Source organism: Tachysurus fulvidraco, chromosome 8 (genome assembly GCF_022655615.1).
Source record: "Tachysurus fulvidraco isolate hzauxx_2018 chromosome 8, HZAU_PFXX_2.0, whole genome shotgun sequence".
NCBI classification, from domain to species: domain Eukaryota; kingdom Metazoa; phylum Chordata; class Actinopteri; order Siluriformes; family Bagridae; genus Tachysurus; species Tachysurus fulvidraco.
Genome location: NC_062525.1, coordinates 26,055,835 through 26,072,296, shown reverse-complemented (window position 1 = coordinate 26,072,296; position 16,462 = coordinate 26,055,835). Strand labels below are relative to the sequence as shown.

Sequence of the window (16,462 nt, the reverse complement as noted above, 5' to 3'; positions counted from 1 at the left end):
TTTGTTTTCTAAACTCACTTTTCTAAAGCATTTCTCAAACAACGGAGACCGCACCTTTAATGAGATTCTAAAATTGGCTGCTACTCAGGACATAATGCCTGATATTGATGCACTTGTGCATTCAAAAAGATGCCAAGTTTCAGGGGCAAATTGATCAAATAAATTTGTTTACTTTAAAAAATATACATATTTACGTATAAATTAACAATTTTTACAAAGATTTTCTTTTTTAAAAAGCTGCCACTTAAGATTTTAAGTGAGTGGAGTCAGTTCATGTAATCAGAATTGGATTTTAAACAGTTTCTATATAAAGTCTTGTTGACTTAGAATTACAATTAGGTTGTTCATAATATATTTTTGTAAAAGGACAATTCATTTAATATAAAGATTTTTATAATTTACTTCTTCTTTGCACTAATACAAAAAAAAAGTGGACTTATTGTTAGTTCTATGTAATTTTGCTGTTTACCGGTCTGGTCCCCTTGAGATCAGATTAAGTATCCGGCCCCCCGGCCAAAATGAGTGACACCCCTGCCTTAGAGAGAAGAGCTTCTACAAGCCAGAAATTACTATGGATTTCATTTGGTATATAATATAATATAATATAATATACAAGGTATACTGTACATCATCATTCTACATTGTTCAACATGGAAAAAGAAAGACTATTATTATAGATTTTAATCAATCAATAGCAAAGCAGCATGAGAGCAGTTTGATCAGTGCACACGTTCTCCACGCGAGTTTCACCTTATATGCAAAAATATTTAAAATATATTTTATTTTATATATAATTTCTGTTATTTTTTTTATATAATACATTTTAAGGATGCTCTTTTTTTGTCACAGACATTATGTCATACACTAATCCAACACTAGAGGGGGCAAGTCGGAGTATTGTTTAAAACAAACGATGAAAACAAAAACGTTTCCCAGGTCTACATTATTTAGTTTATTCACTCTTGAATGTCATTATACAAAACACAAAATTCTGATTAAACAAGCCAACTGTAACATAAATCCTTCTTTATAATAATATATGAACGATCTTACAGTTTAGAGCAACAACAGGCATTCATGCAGGAACAAAACACTTTCATCATATGGCACACACACACACACACACACACACACACACACACACACACACACACACACACACACACACACACACACACACAGGTGAAAGATGCACTCGGACTACATCTGCAAAAACAATAATTACATTTAAAAGTTAAATTAAAACAATGATTTGGTTCCCTCTTCATGAGACAAACACAACGTCTCTAAATCCCATTAAAAAGCATTCAGATTTTTTTCCTTTCACATGTGGCACGAGTGGATTTGCTCCGGATTAGCGTCTGACGTAAAGCTTAAAGCCGATTTATGTCCTGCATGATTGTATGGATAGTCAAAGTATTTCTGCATATTCAAATTAAAAATCACACATTTACCTGAAAATATTACAACATCTGAGAAACAAAAGCAAACACAAAAATACCTAAAATTCATTAAACAAACATTAAACTGACGATGATGGAGAAAGGTTTGAGATTCTTTCACTGAGACGTGCATTTAGATCTGAGGTTCCTGTGCAAACACCAGAAACAAAAGAATAAACAACAACAGACTGAAAAGTGTAGCATGTGTTATTGCTGAGTTTGTGGCTGGTCTTTCTCAGGGTCACAGGAACTGTTCATAACAAGACAGGACACACAGGTTTCTGATCTCCTCACATGGGTTATGGTGTAAGCCGGTTAGCTCTGTGTCTCTAACAGCATCGAGTCAGGAGAAGGTGGAAAGGACGAGACACGATCCGAGGCAGTGAATCTCTGTTCATGCTTTTCCACATGCCTTCATGACAGCATGTCTAACAAGAAGATACAGAAAAATCAAAAATCAAGAAGCTACAGAAACACATGCATAATCTCTCTCTCTCTCTCTCTCTCTCTCTCACACACACACACACACACACACACACACACACACACACACACACACACACACACACACACACACACACACACAGTTCACAGTGCTTGCTGTCTGTGTCTGGGATATAGTGGGTTCTCGGAGACTCCAGGGTCTCCTCCTGATAAAGAGCGGGCTTTGATATTTTCCCAAAACATCTCAGTCATGCGCTCTCCAAGCTTCTCAGACGATCATGGCTTCCACTATGAGATATTTTACACATTTCACACTGGAAATACTCAAAAAAGGCACAAGACCTGCAAAAATCCTTTTTTGTATCAAAAAGCTGCAGTACCTAGGATCATTAGAGACGGAGAAATTAAAAAAACTGCATCTGATGCATAAAAACAAGCCATTCATGCCACCAAGACCACAGACAGAAACCTGAGTGGCGCGACCACGCTGATGCAGAGCCCATCGATTTTTCCCTTTGGTGAGCGCATATCTGCTCACAGTTTCTCTCCATCCAGCAGCTCCTGCAGCTCATGCTGGATGTCTTCAGGCAGCTCGAGTGCGGGCAGCTCCTCCAGCGGAATCTCGTGAGGGGGCATCTCGAGTGGGGGCAGGTGTGGGATGGTGATTCCTGCAGGTTTGTGCTGGTCAGGTGCTGAAGGCAGTAACCACAACTCCGAGCTCTCTACTAGATGGGCATCTGCATCACTCTCCCTGCGCAGGCGTACGTTCTCCTGGTGTAGCCGCTTGTTTTCTCGAGTCAGGCGCTCGTTCTCTGCTAACAGTCGCTCCAGCAGCTGCCGCAGGTCCTCTATGGTGGTGCGCTGCTCCTCCAGGCGTGTCTTGTCATCTTTGCGGGCCTTGGTGCCTGGGGTCGGCTCGGCCACGGTGCCGGGGGAACCTCTGTTTCTCAGGAGGTACAGCCAGGTGTCGTACTCACGTTCGGGGCAGGAGGAGCTCAGCTGAGCGTGAGGCACTGACACTGAGGATGAGGGAGGGAGCACCTGAAGGACGCAAGGCTTGTTTTCTCGTCTTGCTCGCTTCCACCGCTCCTCGATTAACCTCTGCTGCTTTACGTGGCTGTCTCTCTGCAACTCTAAAGACAGGCGAGCCTAAGGCACACAGGATTAAATAAAAGTGAGATCAGTAAAGTTTAGCAGTTAACGTGACATGACTCTTGTTGACGCACGATACAGTCACTTGACACTCTTTAATAAGATCTCCTGTACGTTCAGGCAGCTAACTTTCAGCTTGTTCTCCTAAGGAGACCATCTCTCTGTGCCCCAGAGTGTAAGGAGATTTTCTGATGTGTTCTCACTGACCTCACAGAACACAACACTGAGACTCCTCCATGTTTAAACAGTGAACACAACATGATCTGGGAGGAACTCAAGGTTACGATCGACATGTGAATATTCGGGGAGTTGCTTTTATTCAATGCTGGAGGTCATGATCTCTGTGTGTCTTGGTTTTAATATCTCTCAGCTAAAAACCCCTTTGGGTTGCATCAGTTTGTTACATTAACATCTCAGGGACAAAATCATCTGTCCTTTACAACTAAAGGTAGTCCTGAGATCACGAAGATGTGCAGGACTAATAGAGAACCTAAAGAAGTGTGTACCTGGGCAGGTGGAGGTAAAGGTACTTGGACCTGTACCTTAGGATGACTGCATTTGCTTCCGTCTTATCAAATACCGTAAAGGGGATAAGGCAGATCCTCAGGCTGGTGGTACAATGTTTGTACCTCATTTTTCTCACACCACCGGCCCACAGACTGACACTCACTGAAAAGGAAACACCAGATCTGGAGCCATGAACGTGAGCTTTCTGCCAGGTAAAAACTGGTATTTAATTTCATTTTTAAATGTCACCCCTTTTTGTTCTGTGAAAGGACACAACAGAGAGGACTGGAGGCCGTTTCGCATGTAAGGATGGAGGAAGAGAATAAATCAGTACATTTAAATGTGGCATGACTGAATGTGACTCTCAGTAAGAGTCGGTGTGATGACATTACTGATATTACTTTGTAAAGAAAATGAATAGACATTCGTAACTCGAGCCACTGGATAGTACGTAACACATCAGATGTAAATTCCTGATCCATATAAAACGTACATAATCAGCCAGTGTTAGATACACGATACAAGGAATAAAACAAAAAGGGGGAAAAGAATCAATAGCTTTGTGGTGCAAGTGCATTTAATCTGACAAATGTTCTATAAATGTGCATATAAAGTGTGTGTGAGGTGAGAAAGCAGCTTTACCTGTTCACACTCGGTGAGCTTCATGGCCTCCTTCAGCAGGTCTTAAACACAGACAAAAGTGAAGGTGACTTACTGTAGATGCTCATGAACCTGTGCTGAAACATACTGAGGCTTGTGGTTACTGTTGGCCAGCTGCTGAGCTTCACTCTCTGCCCTAACATTTACAACCTTTCTACAGAAAGAAAGAAATCTCAGAGAGAGCAAAACAATCACTTTATTTACTCTTTATCTATCTGTCACTTCCCCATTGCTGTAATTTATTGTAAATACAACACTATGCACTTCTGGTTAGATTCGAACTGTGTTGCGCTGCCTTTGTACATGTACTTTACACAATGACAATAAAATTGGATCTAATCTAATCTACTGAAGACAACAGTCCTGAATACAGACTGAACCCTACACACAGGCTCTGGGTCATGAGGAATGAAAGCGTATAATTGAATGATGACTAACCTGCAGCTCTTCTGTGACAAGAGATTGCCTCTTCATATTTCCCAGCAGCAAGCAAGCGGTCTGCCTTCCTGCACTGCTGATGGGCCTGAGAGGGGGAGGGGGGGAGGTAGAGTGAGAGAGAGGAGAGGGGGGAGAGAGAGAAAAAAAGAGGGACAGAGAGGGAGAGAGGGGGGAGTTAGAGTGAGGGGGAGAGAGGTAGAGTGAAAGAGAGGGGGGGAGAGAGAAAGAAAGAGGGACAGAGAGGGAGGGGGGGAGTTAGAGTGAGGGGGGGTAGAGTGAAAGAGAGGGGGGGAGAGAGAGAAAGAAAGAGGGACAGAGAGGGAGGGAGTTAGAGTGAGGGGGGGTAGAGTGAGATGTAGAGAGAGAGTGAGAGAGTGAGAGGGGTGTGTGTGTGTGTGTGTGTGTGTGTGTGTGTGTGTGTGTGACTGAAATCTTCCCTCACAGACACTTTTATTTAATGTGGACATAAGTGGACATAAGGGTCAGTGTTACTTTTGGAGGCAAGTGGACAGAAAGATGGGGTGCCAAAACATTTGGAGGCAAGTAGAGACGAACATGCGAGGAAGTTCCCCTCATTGTGCTGAGCGTTTTGATGTCACATGTCTATGTTGCGCAAATTTTTGATTTTCACGTGACATCACGTGACGAGAGCAGAATACGTGTGAGGTAGTTCCCCTCATTGTGCTGAGTGTTTTGATATATGACATGTCCATGTTGTGCTAATTTTTATTTACACGTGAAGTCATGTGACGTCATGTGACATAACCAGAATACGTGTGAGGTAGTTCCCCTCATTGTGCTGAGTGTTTTGATATATGACATGTCCATGTTGTGCAAAATTTATGATTTTGTTATTTTGGGGGCGGGGCTACACGTGACGTCACGAGAATACCCGTTGGGGTGCCAATGTGTGAGAGCTTAGAGGAATTTTAAGAATTCCCCATTCAAGTCTATGGGATGTTCGATCGCCAACTACGGGAAAACTGAAAATTCCGTCGGAACTCCGAAATAAAAACTTGGTCCAGAGTAAGGTCCTAAAGAATCGGTGTAAATCGCTCGAAAACTTGCCGAGTTATAAACCTCTAAAGTTTATAATGGAAGTCTATGGGATACCGGAAGTTTCGCTTAGAAAAGTAACAGCAACAAACTTCAGACCAGGAACTACGACATGTCCCAATTTGGTTCATGTGACTCAGGAGTTAATAACAAGTTGGCTAAGAAAAATAACTCTAAGTAAAATGTGACAAAACTGTGTCATGTCACACATCTGTAGTCCCAAATGTCACTCATTTCAACACGGGATGTTGCCCATGTTTAGTATACTATACACACTGTTATACAGTCAGGGTCAGGGTATACTATACACACTGTTATACAGTCAGGGTCAGGGTCAGGGTATACTGTACACACTGTCAGGGTCAGGGTATACTGTACACACTGTTATACAGTCAGGGTCAGGGTCAGGGTATACTGTACACACTGTTATACAGTCAGGGTCAGGGTCAGGGTATACTATACACACTGTTATACAGTCAGGGTCAGGGTATACTGTACACACTGTCAGGGTCAGGGTCAGGGTATACTGTACACACTGTCAGGGTCAGGGTATACTGTACACACTGTTATACAGTCAGGGTCAGGGTATACTGTACACACTGTCAGGGTCAGGGTCAGGGTCAGGGTATACTGTACACACTGTCAGGGTCAGGGTCAGGGTATACTGTACACACTGTTATACAGTCAGGGTCAGGGTATACTGTACACACTGTCAGGGTCAGGGTCAGGGTCAGGGTATACTGTACACACTGTCAGGGTCAGGGTATACTGTACACACTGTTATACAGTCAGGGTCAGGGTCAGGGTATACTGTACACACTGTCAGGGTCAGGGTATACTGTACACACTGTTATACAGTCAGGGTCAGGGTATACTGTACACACTGTTATACAGTCAGGGTCAGGGTCAGGGTATACTGTACACACTGTCAGGGTCAGGGTATACTGTACACACTGTCAGGGTCAGGGTATACTGTACACACTGTCAGGGTCAGGGTATACTGTACACACTGTTATACAGTCAGGGTCAGGGTCAGGGTATACTGTACACACTGTTATACAGTCAGGGTCAGGGTCAGGGTATACTGTACACACAGTCAGGGTCAGGGTATACTGTACACACTGTTATACAGTCAGGGTCAGGGTATACTGTACACACAGTCAGGGTCAGGGTATACTGTACACACTGTTATACAGTCAGGGTCAGGGTATACTGTACACACTGTTATACAGTCAGGGTCAGGGTCAGGGTATACTGTACACACTGTCATACAGTCAGGGTCAGGGTCAGGGTATACTGTACACACTGTCAGGGTCAGGGTATACTGTACACACTGTCAGGGTCAGGGTATACTGTACACACTGTCAGGGTCAGGGTATACTGTACACACTGTTATACAGTCAGGGTCAGGGTCAGGGTATACTGTACACACTGTTATACAGTCAGGGTCAGGGTCAGGGTATACTGTACACACTGTTATACAGTCAGGGTCAGGGTCAGGGTATACTGTACACACTGTTATACAGTCAGGGTCAGGGTATACTGTACACACTGTTATACAGTCAGGGTCAGGGTCAGGGTATACTGTACACACTGTTATACAGTCAGGGTCAGGGTCAGGGTATACTGTACACACTGTCAGGGTCAGGGTCAGGGTATACTGTACACACTGTCAGGGTCAGGGTCAGGGTCAGGGTATACTGTACACACTGTTATACAGTCAGGGTCAGGGTCAGGGTATACTGTACACACTGTTATACAGTCAGGGTCAGGGTCAGGGTATACTGTACACACTGTCAGGGTCAGGGTATACTGTACACACTGTCAGGGTCAGGGTATACTGTACACACTGTCAGGGTCAGGGTATACTGTACACACTGTTATACAGTCAGGGTCAGGGTATACTGTACACACTGTTATACAGTCAGGGTCAGGGTCAGGGTATACTGTACACACTGTCAGGGTCAGGGTATACTGTACACACTGTTATACAGTCAGGGTCAGGGTATACTGTACACACTGTTATACAGTCAGGGTCAGGGTATACTGTACACACTGTTATACAGTCAGGGTCAGGGTCAGGGTATACTGTACACACTGTCATACAGTCAGGGTCAGGGTCAGGGTATACTGTACACACTGTCAGGGTCAGGGTATACTGTACACACTGTCAGGGTCAGGGTATACTGTACACACTGTTATACAGTCAGGGTATACTGTACACACTGTCAGGGTCAGGGTCAGGGTATACTGTACACACTGTCAGGGTCAGGGTCAGGGTATACTGTACACACTGTCAGGGTCAGGGTATACTGTACACACTGTCAGGGTCAGGGTATACTGTACACACTGTCAGGGTCAGGGTATACTGTACACACTGTCAGGGTCAGGGTCAGGGTATACTGTACACACTGTTATACAGTCAGGGTCAGGGTCAGGGTATACTGTACACACTGTCAGGGTCAGGGTATACTGTACACACTGTCAGGGTCAGGGTATACTGTACACACTGTCAGGGTCAGGGTATACTGTACACACTGTCAGGGTCAGGGTCAGGGTATACTGTACACACTGTCAGGGTCAGGGTATACTGTACACACTGTTATACAGTCAGGGTCAGGGTCAGGGTATACTGTACACACTGTTATACAGTCAGGGTCAGGGTCAGGGTATACTGTACACACAGTCAGGGTCAGGGTATACTGTACACACTGTTATACAGTCAGGGTCAGGGTATACTGTACACACAGTCAGGGTCAGGGTATACTGTACACACTGTTATACAGTCAGGGTCAGGGTATACTGTACACACTGTTATACAGTCAGGGTCAGGGTCAGGGTATACTGTACACACTGTCATACAGTCAGGGTCAGGGTCAGGGTATACTGTACACACTGTCAGGGTCAGGGTATACTGTACACACTGTCAGGGTCAGGGTATACTGTACACACTGTCAGGGTCAGGGTATACTGTACACACTGTTATACAGTCAGGGTCAGGGTCAGGGTATACTGTACACACTGTTATACAGTCAGGGTCAGGGTCAGGGTATACTGTACACACTGTTATACAGTCAGGGTCAGGGTCAGGGTATACTGTACACACTGTTATACAGTCAGGGTCAGGGTATACTGTACACACTGTTATACAGTCAGGGTCAGGGTCAGGGTATACTGTACACACTGTTATACAGTCAGGGTCAGGGTCAGGGTATACTGTACACACTGTCAGGGTCAGGGTCAGGGTATACTGTACACACTGTCAGGGTCAGGGTCAGGGTATACTGTACACACTGTTATACAGTCAGGGTCAGGGTATACTGTACACACTGTTATACAGTCAGGGTCAGGGTCAGGGTATACTGTACACACTGTCAGGGTCAGGGTATACTGTACACACTGTTATACAGTCAGGGTCAGGGTATACTGTACACACTGTTATACAGTCAGGGTCAGGGTCAGGGTATACTGTACACACTGTCAGGGTCAGGGTATACTGTACACACTGTTATACAGTCAGGGTCAGGGTATACTGTACACACTGTTATACAGTCAGGGTCAGGGTATACTGTACACACTGTTATACAGTCAGGGTCAGGGTCAGGGTATACTGTACACACTGTCATACAGTCAGGGTCAGGGTCAGGGTATACTGTACACACTGTCAGGGTCAGGGTATACTGTACACACTGTCAGGGTCAGGGTATACTGTACACACTGTTATACAGTCAGGGTATACTGTACACACTGTCAGGGTCAGGGTCAGGGTATACTGTACACACTGTCAGGGTCAGGGTCAGGGTATACTGTACACACTGTCAGGGTCAGGGTATACTGTACACACTGTCAGGGTCAGGGTATACTGTACACACTGTCAGGGTCAGGGTATACTGTACACACTGTCAGGGTCAGGGTCAGGGTATACTGTACACACTGTTATACAGTCAGGGTCAGGGTCAGGGTATACTGTACACACTGTCAGGGTCAGGGTATACTGTACACACTGTCAGGGTCAGGGTATACTGTACACACTGTCAGGGTCAGGGTATACTGTACACACTGTCAGGGTCAGGGTCAGGGTATACTGTACACACTGTTATACAGTCAGGGTCAGGGTCAGGGTATACTGTACACACTGTCAGGGTCAGGGTATACTGTACACACTGTCAGGGTCAGGGTATACTGTACACACTGTCAGGGTCAGGGTATACTGTACACACTGTCAGGGTCAGGGTATGGTTCTGGGTATACTGTACACACTGTCAGGGTCAGGGTATACTGTACACACTGTCAGGGTCAGGGTATGGTTCTGGGTATACTGTACACACTGTCAGGGTCAGGGTCAGGGTATACTGTACACACTGTCAGGGTCAGGGTATGGTTCTGGGTATACTGTACACACTGTCAGGGTCAGGGTATACTGTACACACTGTCAGGGTCAGGGTCAGGGTATACTGTACACACTGTCAGGGTCAGGGTATGGTTCAGGGTATACTGTACACACTGTCAGGGTCAGGGTCAGGGTATACTGTACACACTGTTAGGGTCAGGGTCAGGGTCAGGGTCAGGGTATACTGTACACACTGTCAGGGTCAGGGTATACTGTACACACTGTTAGGGTCAGGGTCAGGGTCAGGGTATACTGTACACACTGTCAGGGTCAGGGTCAGGGTATACTGTACACACTGTCAGGGTCAGGGTATGGTTCAGGGTATACTGTACACACTGTCAGGGTCAGGGTATGGTTCAGGGTATACTGTACACACTGTCAGGGTCAGGGTCAGGGTATACTGTACACACTGTTAGGGTCAGGGTATGGTTCAGGGTATACTGTACACACTGTCAGGGTCAGGGTCAGGGTCAGGGTATACTGTACACACTGTTAGGGTCAGGGTATGGTTCAGGGTATACTGTACACACTGTTATATTGTTAGGGTTTCTAGCTACAAACTTCTAATGTACAGGATCCATAAAATGTTTATTCATAAATAACAAGTAGGCCACATTTTACTCTGTAAGGTCACGCAATCCGATGTTGGTGAAAATGTCATTAAGGTTATAACCTGCCATAGAATCACTCAGTAGATTATAACAATGTCATTAAATGACTTTACAGTTCCATCACAGCATCTCCAGCAGTTCCATCTGGTCCTCATTGTTGTGGTGCAGGTTTATCTGCTATATTTATAATATTTACAAACCAAATGGACCACAGATTGCTGGATGAGTGTCGCATACACACACAGACACAAACACACACACAGACCTACAGACACACACACAGACCTACAGACACAAACACACACACAGACCTACAGACACAAACACACACACAGACACACACACACACAGACCTACAGACACAGACACAAACACACACACAGACCTACAGACACAAACACACACACAGACACAAACACAGACCTACAGACACACACACAGACACACACACAGACACAAACACACACACACAGACACAAACACACACACAGACCTACAGACACAAACACACACACAGACACACACACAGACACAAACACACACAGACCTACAGACACAGACACACAGACACAAACACACACACAGACCTACAGACACAAACACACACACAGACACAAACACACACACAGACCTACAGACACACACACACACACACACACACACAGACACAAACACACACAGACACAAACACACACAGACCTACAGACACAGACACAAACACACACAGACCTACAGACACAAACACACACACAGACACAAACACACACACTGACCTACAGACACAAACACACACACAGACACAAACACACACACTGACCTACAGACACAAACACACAGACACACACACAGAAACAAACACACACACAGGCCTACAGACAAACACACAGACACACAGACACAAACACCTACACACACACAGACCTACAGACGACACAAACACACACACACAGTCCTACAGACACACACACAGACCTACAGACACAAACACACACACACACGCACACAGACCTACAGACACAAACACAGACCTACAGACACAGACCTACAGACACACACACAGACACAAACACACACACAGGCCTACAGACACAAACACACAGACACACAGACACAAACACACAGTCCTGCAGACACACACACACACACAGACACCTACACACACACAGACCTACAGACACAAACACACACAGACACAAACACACACACAGGCCTACAGACACAAACACACAGACACACACACACAGTCCTACAGACACACACACAGACACAGACACCTACACACACACAGACCTACAGACACACACACACACACACACGCACACAGACCTACAGACACAAACACAGACCTACAGACACAGACCTACAGACACACACAGACACAAACACACACACAGGCCTACAGACACAAACACACAGACACACAAACACACACACGCACAGACACAAACACACACACCTATACACACACACACACAGGCCTACAGTCACAAACACACACACGCACGCACATACAGACACACACAGACACACTGACTGACAGACAGACAGACACACACACGCGCGCGCGTGCGCACACACACATACGCGCACACACGCGCGCGCACACACACCTAACGAGGCTTTGTTCAGGGCGTGTTATGACTCCACGGCTAACATTAGCTACGAAGCTAACACGGCAGTATATAATATATAACAGTCTATAACCCCAGTATAAAGCATTACTCGGTGTGTTAAATGAGGGATTCGAACCCCACTCAGCGCACTACGTCTCCATTGCACTCTGTTAGGGATTGGAACACTTTCCTCAGTCACAGTACAGGAGCAATAAGGAGAAAACTTACGAGATTTACAGGACTGTCCACCACCTCCATGCTTTATTGTCCACATCAGACACAGTTATAGTGTATAAAGGCGGTTGGGATTCGATCGCATGGTGACTTTTCGGCTTAAACCCCAGACTGTTGACCCAAAAATCCGGGCAGCAAACAACAAAACAGGGGAAACGCGTGACGTCGCCGACCTTCCTGACGTCACTTCCTGCCTGTCTGTTGACTTCTATTTCATTCATTTATTTGTATTTTTGATCTGCTGCATTTTTTACTTATTACATACAAAAACATTAAATATTAACAATTTGGAAGTAAAAATGAATCAAACGAATCACATTTTATTTGATTCACTGTTTCTAAACAATGCAGTTGTTTATGTTGAACATAAGAGGGAGCCAAAGCTCCATCTTACCCCGCAGTAGGAGGCTGTGGATGGATGTGTTTACACCAGGCTGTGAGGAACTCCAGTGTCCTGCATACAGAGTTTGGGATGAACTGCAACTTCAGACCTAACATCAGTGTCTAATCTCACTGATGTCTAATCTCACTGATGTCTAATCTCACTGATGTCTAATCTCACTGATGTCTAATCTCACTGATGTCTAATCTCACTAATGCTCACTAAGCCGAACGGACACAAACCTCCACTGTGGCAACATCATGGTCCACTAAATCTGGTGTCCACAAACCTTTCGACATATTGTGTTTTTTTTTTCTAGTTATAAAACCCCCACCCACCCACCCACCACAATAAAAAGAAAAGTGGAACAAGTTGTAGGGAGGGAAAATGAAAAGAAAGAAATAAAGACCTACACTTCTCCTTACACCATGCTAACTTTTAGTTCTGTTTTTTTTTATACAAAAAAATTCCATTAAAAAAACAAAGAAAAAGAAAAAAAATAATAGAAAATTGTTTAAATCTTCTTAAATTATTTATAATTTTTTTTATAAAGTAAAATCCCCAGCCAAACATCTCTGTACATATTAATGTAGGGAACTTCTGCTGTGTCATATCAGTAAACCACACACTCAGTAGTAGATCACACTGCTTATATTACATGTAATATTAATCTGTAGCATTTACTTAAGTTTCGTCTGAAATGGATAGCAATGTCTCCATGACTGATCCTCTCATCATGGAAACTGAACTAAACTCTGAAACTACTTATTTGTGTATTATTTAGTAAAGTGTATTATACTAACCCGACTATTCCTGGGACTGTAAACTAACTTAATTTAGCTACGCAGGTGTGTTATATCTGCGGACCCTGACTAGTTAGGATCAGAAATATCATTTACATATAAATAAATCTCACAAATAAAAGTGATGCAAAACTAGATATAAAACCACAGAACTGATAAGAGACATAAAATCCTCAGCACAATATGCAAAGTTGTTCTGTTACCATGGCCTTACAAAGCAACTCGGCTTCATTAATGCAGCACCGTCGTACTTTTGTATCATGTGACATCTTTGGCTCGAGTACTTTGTTTTTGTTGACCAATGTTGTGAGCTTAAAGTGTCTCGTAATTATTGCTAATTAGACACACACACAGGCCTACAGGCACAAGTGTAGAGTAATCGTAGGTACAGCTCAATGACTCAAGCTCTTCAGGTGTACATCTATCTATCTATCTATCTATCTATCTATCTATCTATCTATCTATCTATCTATCTATCTATCTATCTATCTATCTATCTATCTATCTATCTATCTATCTCTCTGTCTGTCTGTCTGTCTGTCTGTCTGTCTGTCTGTCTGTCTTTAGTGCCCCATCCTGATCCGTAGTGTTAGACAGTGGATGAGCTGCACCTGATTATTACTTAATCTCATGACTCTCTCAGCAGCTGGACATGTGAGGTCTTGAAGGCTTCTGTGGCTCGAATTGTTCGGAGTCTCTGGAATTCACATGAATATCCTGATTTAATGAGTCCTGTGCAAAGCCAGTTCTGTTCTCAGCACAATGTGTTCAAGCAAAAAGAAAGAGCTCAGTGGAACTCTGTGGGTGTCCGGCGGGCCAACAGACAAATGTGAATCGAGTCATAACTCATTGAAAAAAATATTTACAGAGGAATAGAAATGGTCTTGTTCCCTCTCTCACTCTGTCTCTCTGTCTCTCTGTCTCTCTCTGTCTCTCTCTCTCTCTCTCTCTCTCTCTCTCTCTCTCTCTCTCTCTCTCTCTCTCTCTCTCTCTCTCTGGCCTGTTATTGTTCATCTAACATTATTTACTGTGTGATCTTTATAGGCAGCATGTCATTAGAGCTGGTAGAAAAAAGCATAAACAAAAAAACAAGATCAAAACATGATTTATTGCTGAGTTCAGGATCACTGACACCGCACTCTGCCTTCGTGACCTCTTTGTTTATTTCCAGCCGCCAATCTGGCATCATGAGCCACAGAGTGTAAAACGTGGAAATCATCTCCTGGATAATAACGCTAATTTGCATTCAATTCGACAGTGAGCATCTGCCCACACTATTTGGAGTCTCTTGTCCCCTGGACTGCTGTAGCGTCTCTTACGGCACTCTGTCCAACAGCTGGGAGGCCGACTGGCTGAATATGGAGGAATTTGGGAGTAGGAGGACGTGGCTTTCACCTGGCTGAAAAGTAATGATGAGCCAGCTCTGCTCCCGAGCCCCCGGGACTCCTCAGGAGGCAGGATCCTCCAACCCACGCTCTGCACGCCGCTCTCCTCTTTGTCCTCCTCCTTCGCCTCTGTCCTGACGGCAGGATTGTGCTTAGGACGGCCGTTTCTGGTTTGAAGAGACGCACAGGAAAGTTCCTGTCTGCTTTAAGAGCCACTGTATTGGGAAGCCCACACAACCTCCCACACAGACAGTCCAAAAAGAGAGAAAGGGGAATGCACAGGGCTTTTAAGGGCACTCCCCTCACTGACAATGGGAACCCCTCGGTGAGCTAATGTGCTCGACAAATATTCCTTTCTTTACACTACACATGTTAGGCTAGCACGCTGCTCTCAGCTTTTGCACCGCTGTCAGGTTTCCAACAGATTCTCCAAGACTATTTTCACTAATAACATGCTTTCATCCAAACTAAACCTGGGCTTTGAGTCAAATTTAGGTCCAACAGGTCTAAAAAAGTGAATTGTTCCTAATGTTTCTCCCAATAATATTTTTTTAAATAAAAATGTTATAATATTAAATACATTTATAAAGTCTGTAATAAACAGGATGTGAATAATACAGCCCTTATAATACAACCCTGCTGAGAATCATGAACCAGAATGAACTTTAGATGACCACGAGGTCAGACCGAGGTTTTAGGAAAAGATCCGTCTCCTGCCGTCTTATTATGAAACTCGTAATGTCAGTAAATATTAGGTTTGATCCTCTGAAAACGGAATCAATGAACTATAACATACAAACCTGCATGACTGAAAGGTCATATCCAAAAAATTATGACACAAAACATTCTATTTAGCATAACAAAATGTTTTTGTTCACCTTGAAACCACAAGTGACTTTTCAGAGTTATTTGCTGCGATTAGAAAAGATGAATCATACTTTCTCTTGTCACTGAATATGAAATTTGAGCAATGGCGTCTCCGCCAGAGACTGACAGATATCTTGAATTCTTACAAAGAACCCAGGAGAAAATTTAAGATATTCAATTGTTAAATAGTTCTCATGCCATTTAGTTTGGAGAATAAAAACCTGTGCATTGAACAAAACTCATATCACTAATGATTCCATAAATGACTTTTCCATATTGCACTTGAGAAAGATATATTTTCAGTGCTGTGGATATTATTAGAGTCATAACTCTACAGACTGTGGCGGTGGTAATGAAAGAAATGATATGAATAGAAAAATATTTTTTAGAATCCACAACAAATCTTATTGTCTAAACAGATGGCTGCATTTCAGCATAACTGTGTCAAAGCAGAGAGAAGTGCTAAAGTAAACCTGCT

At 43.9% G+C, this 16,462-nt stretch overlaps 1 protein-coding gene across 1 annotated transcript; it reads right to left on the bottom strand.

Annotated features, from left to right (window-relative positions):
- Positions 1-937: 937 nt before the first annotated feature.
- On the bottom strand, positions 938-12,737 carry nrbf2b (nuclear receptor binding factor 2b). Its single transcript, XM_027157179.2, has 4 exons — positions 12,542-12,737; positions 4,644-4,728; positions 4,188-4,228; positions 938-3,035 (listed from the first exon to the last, which is right to left on the bottom strand). Exons 1-4 carry the CDS (start codon positions 12,569-12,571, stop codon positions 2,421-2,423), a joined length of 771 nt encoding a protein of 256 aa, XP_027012980.1. The 5' UTR covers positions 12,572-12,737; the 3' UTR covers positions 938-2,420.
- Positions 12,738-16,462: the final 3,725 nt, after the last annotated feature.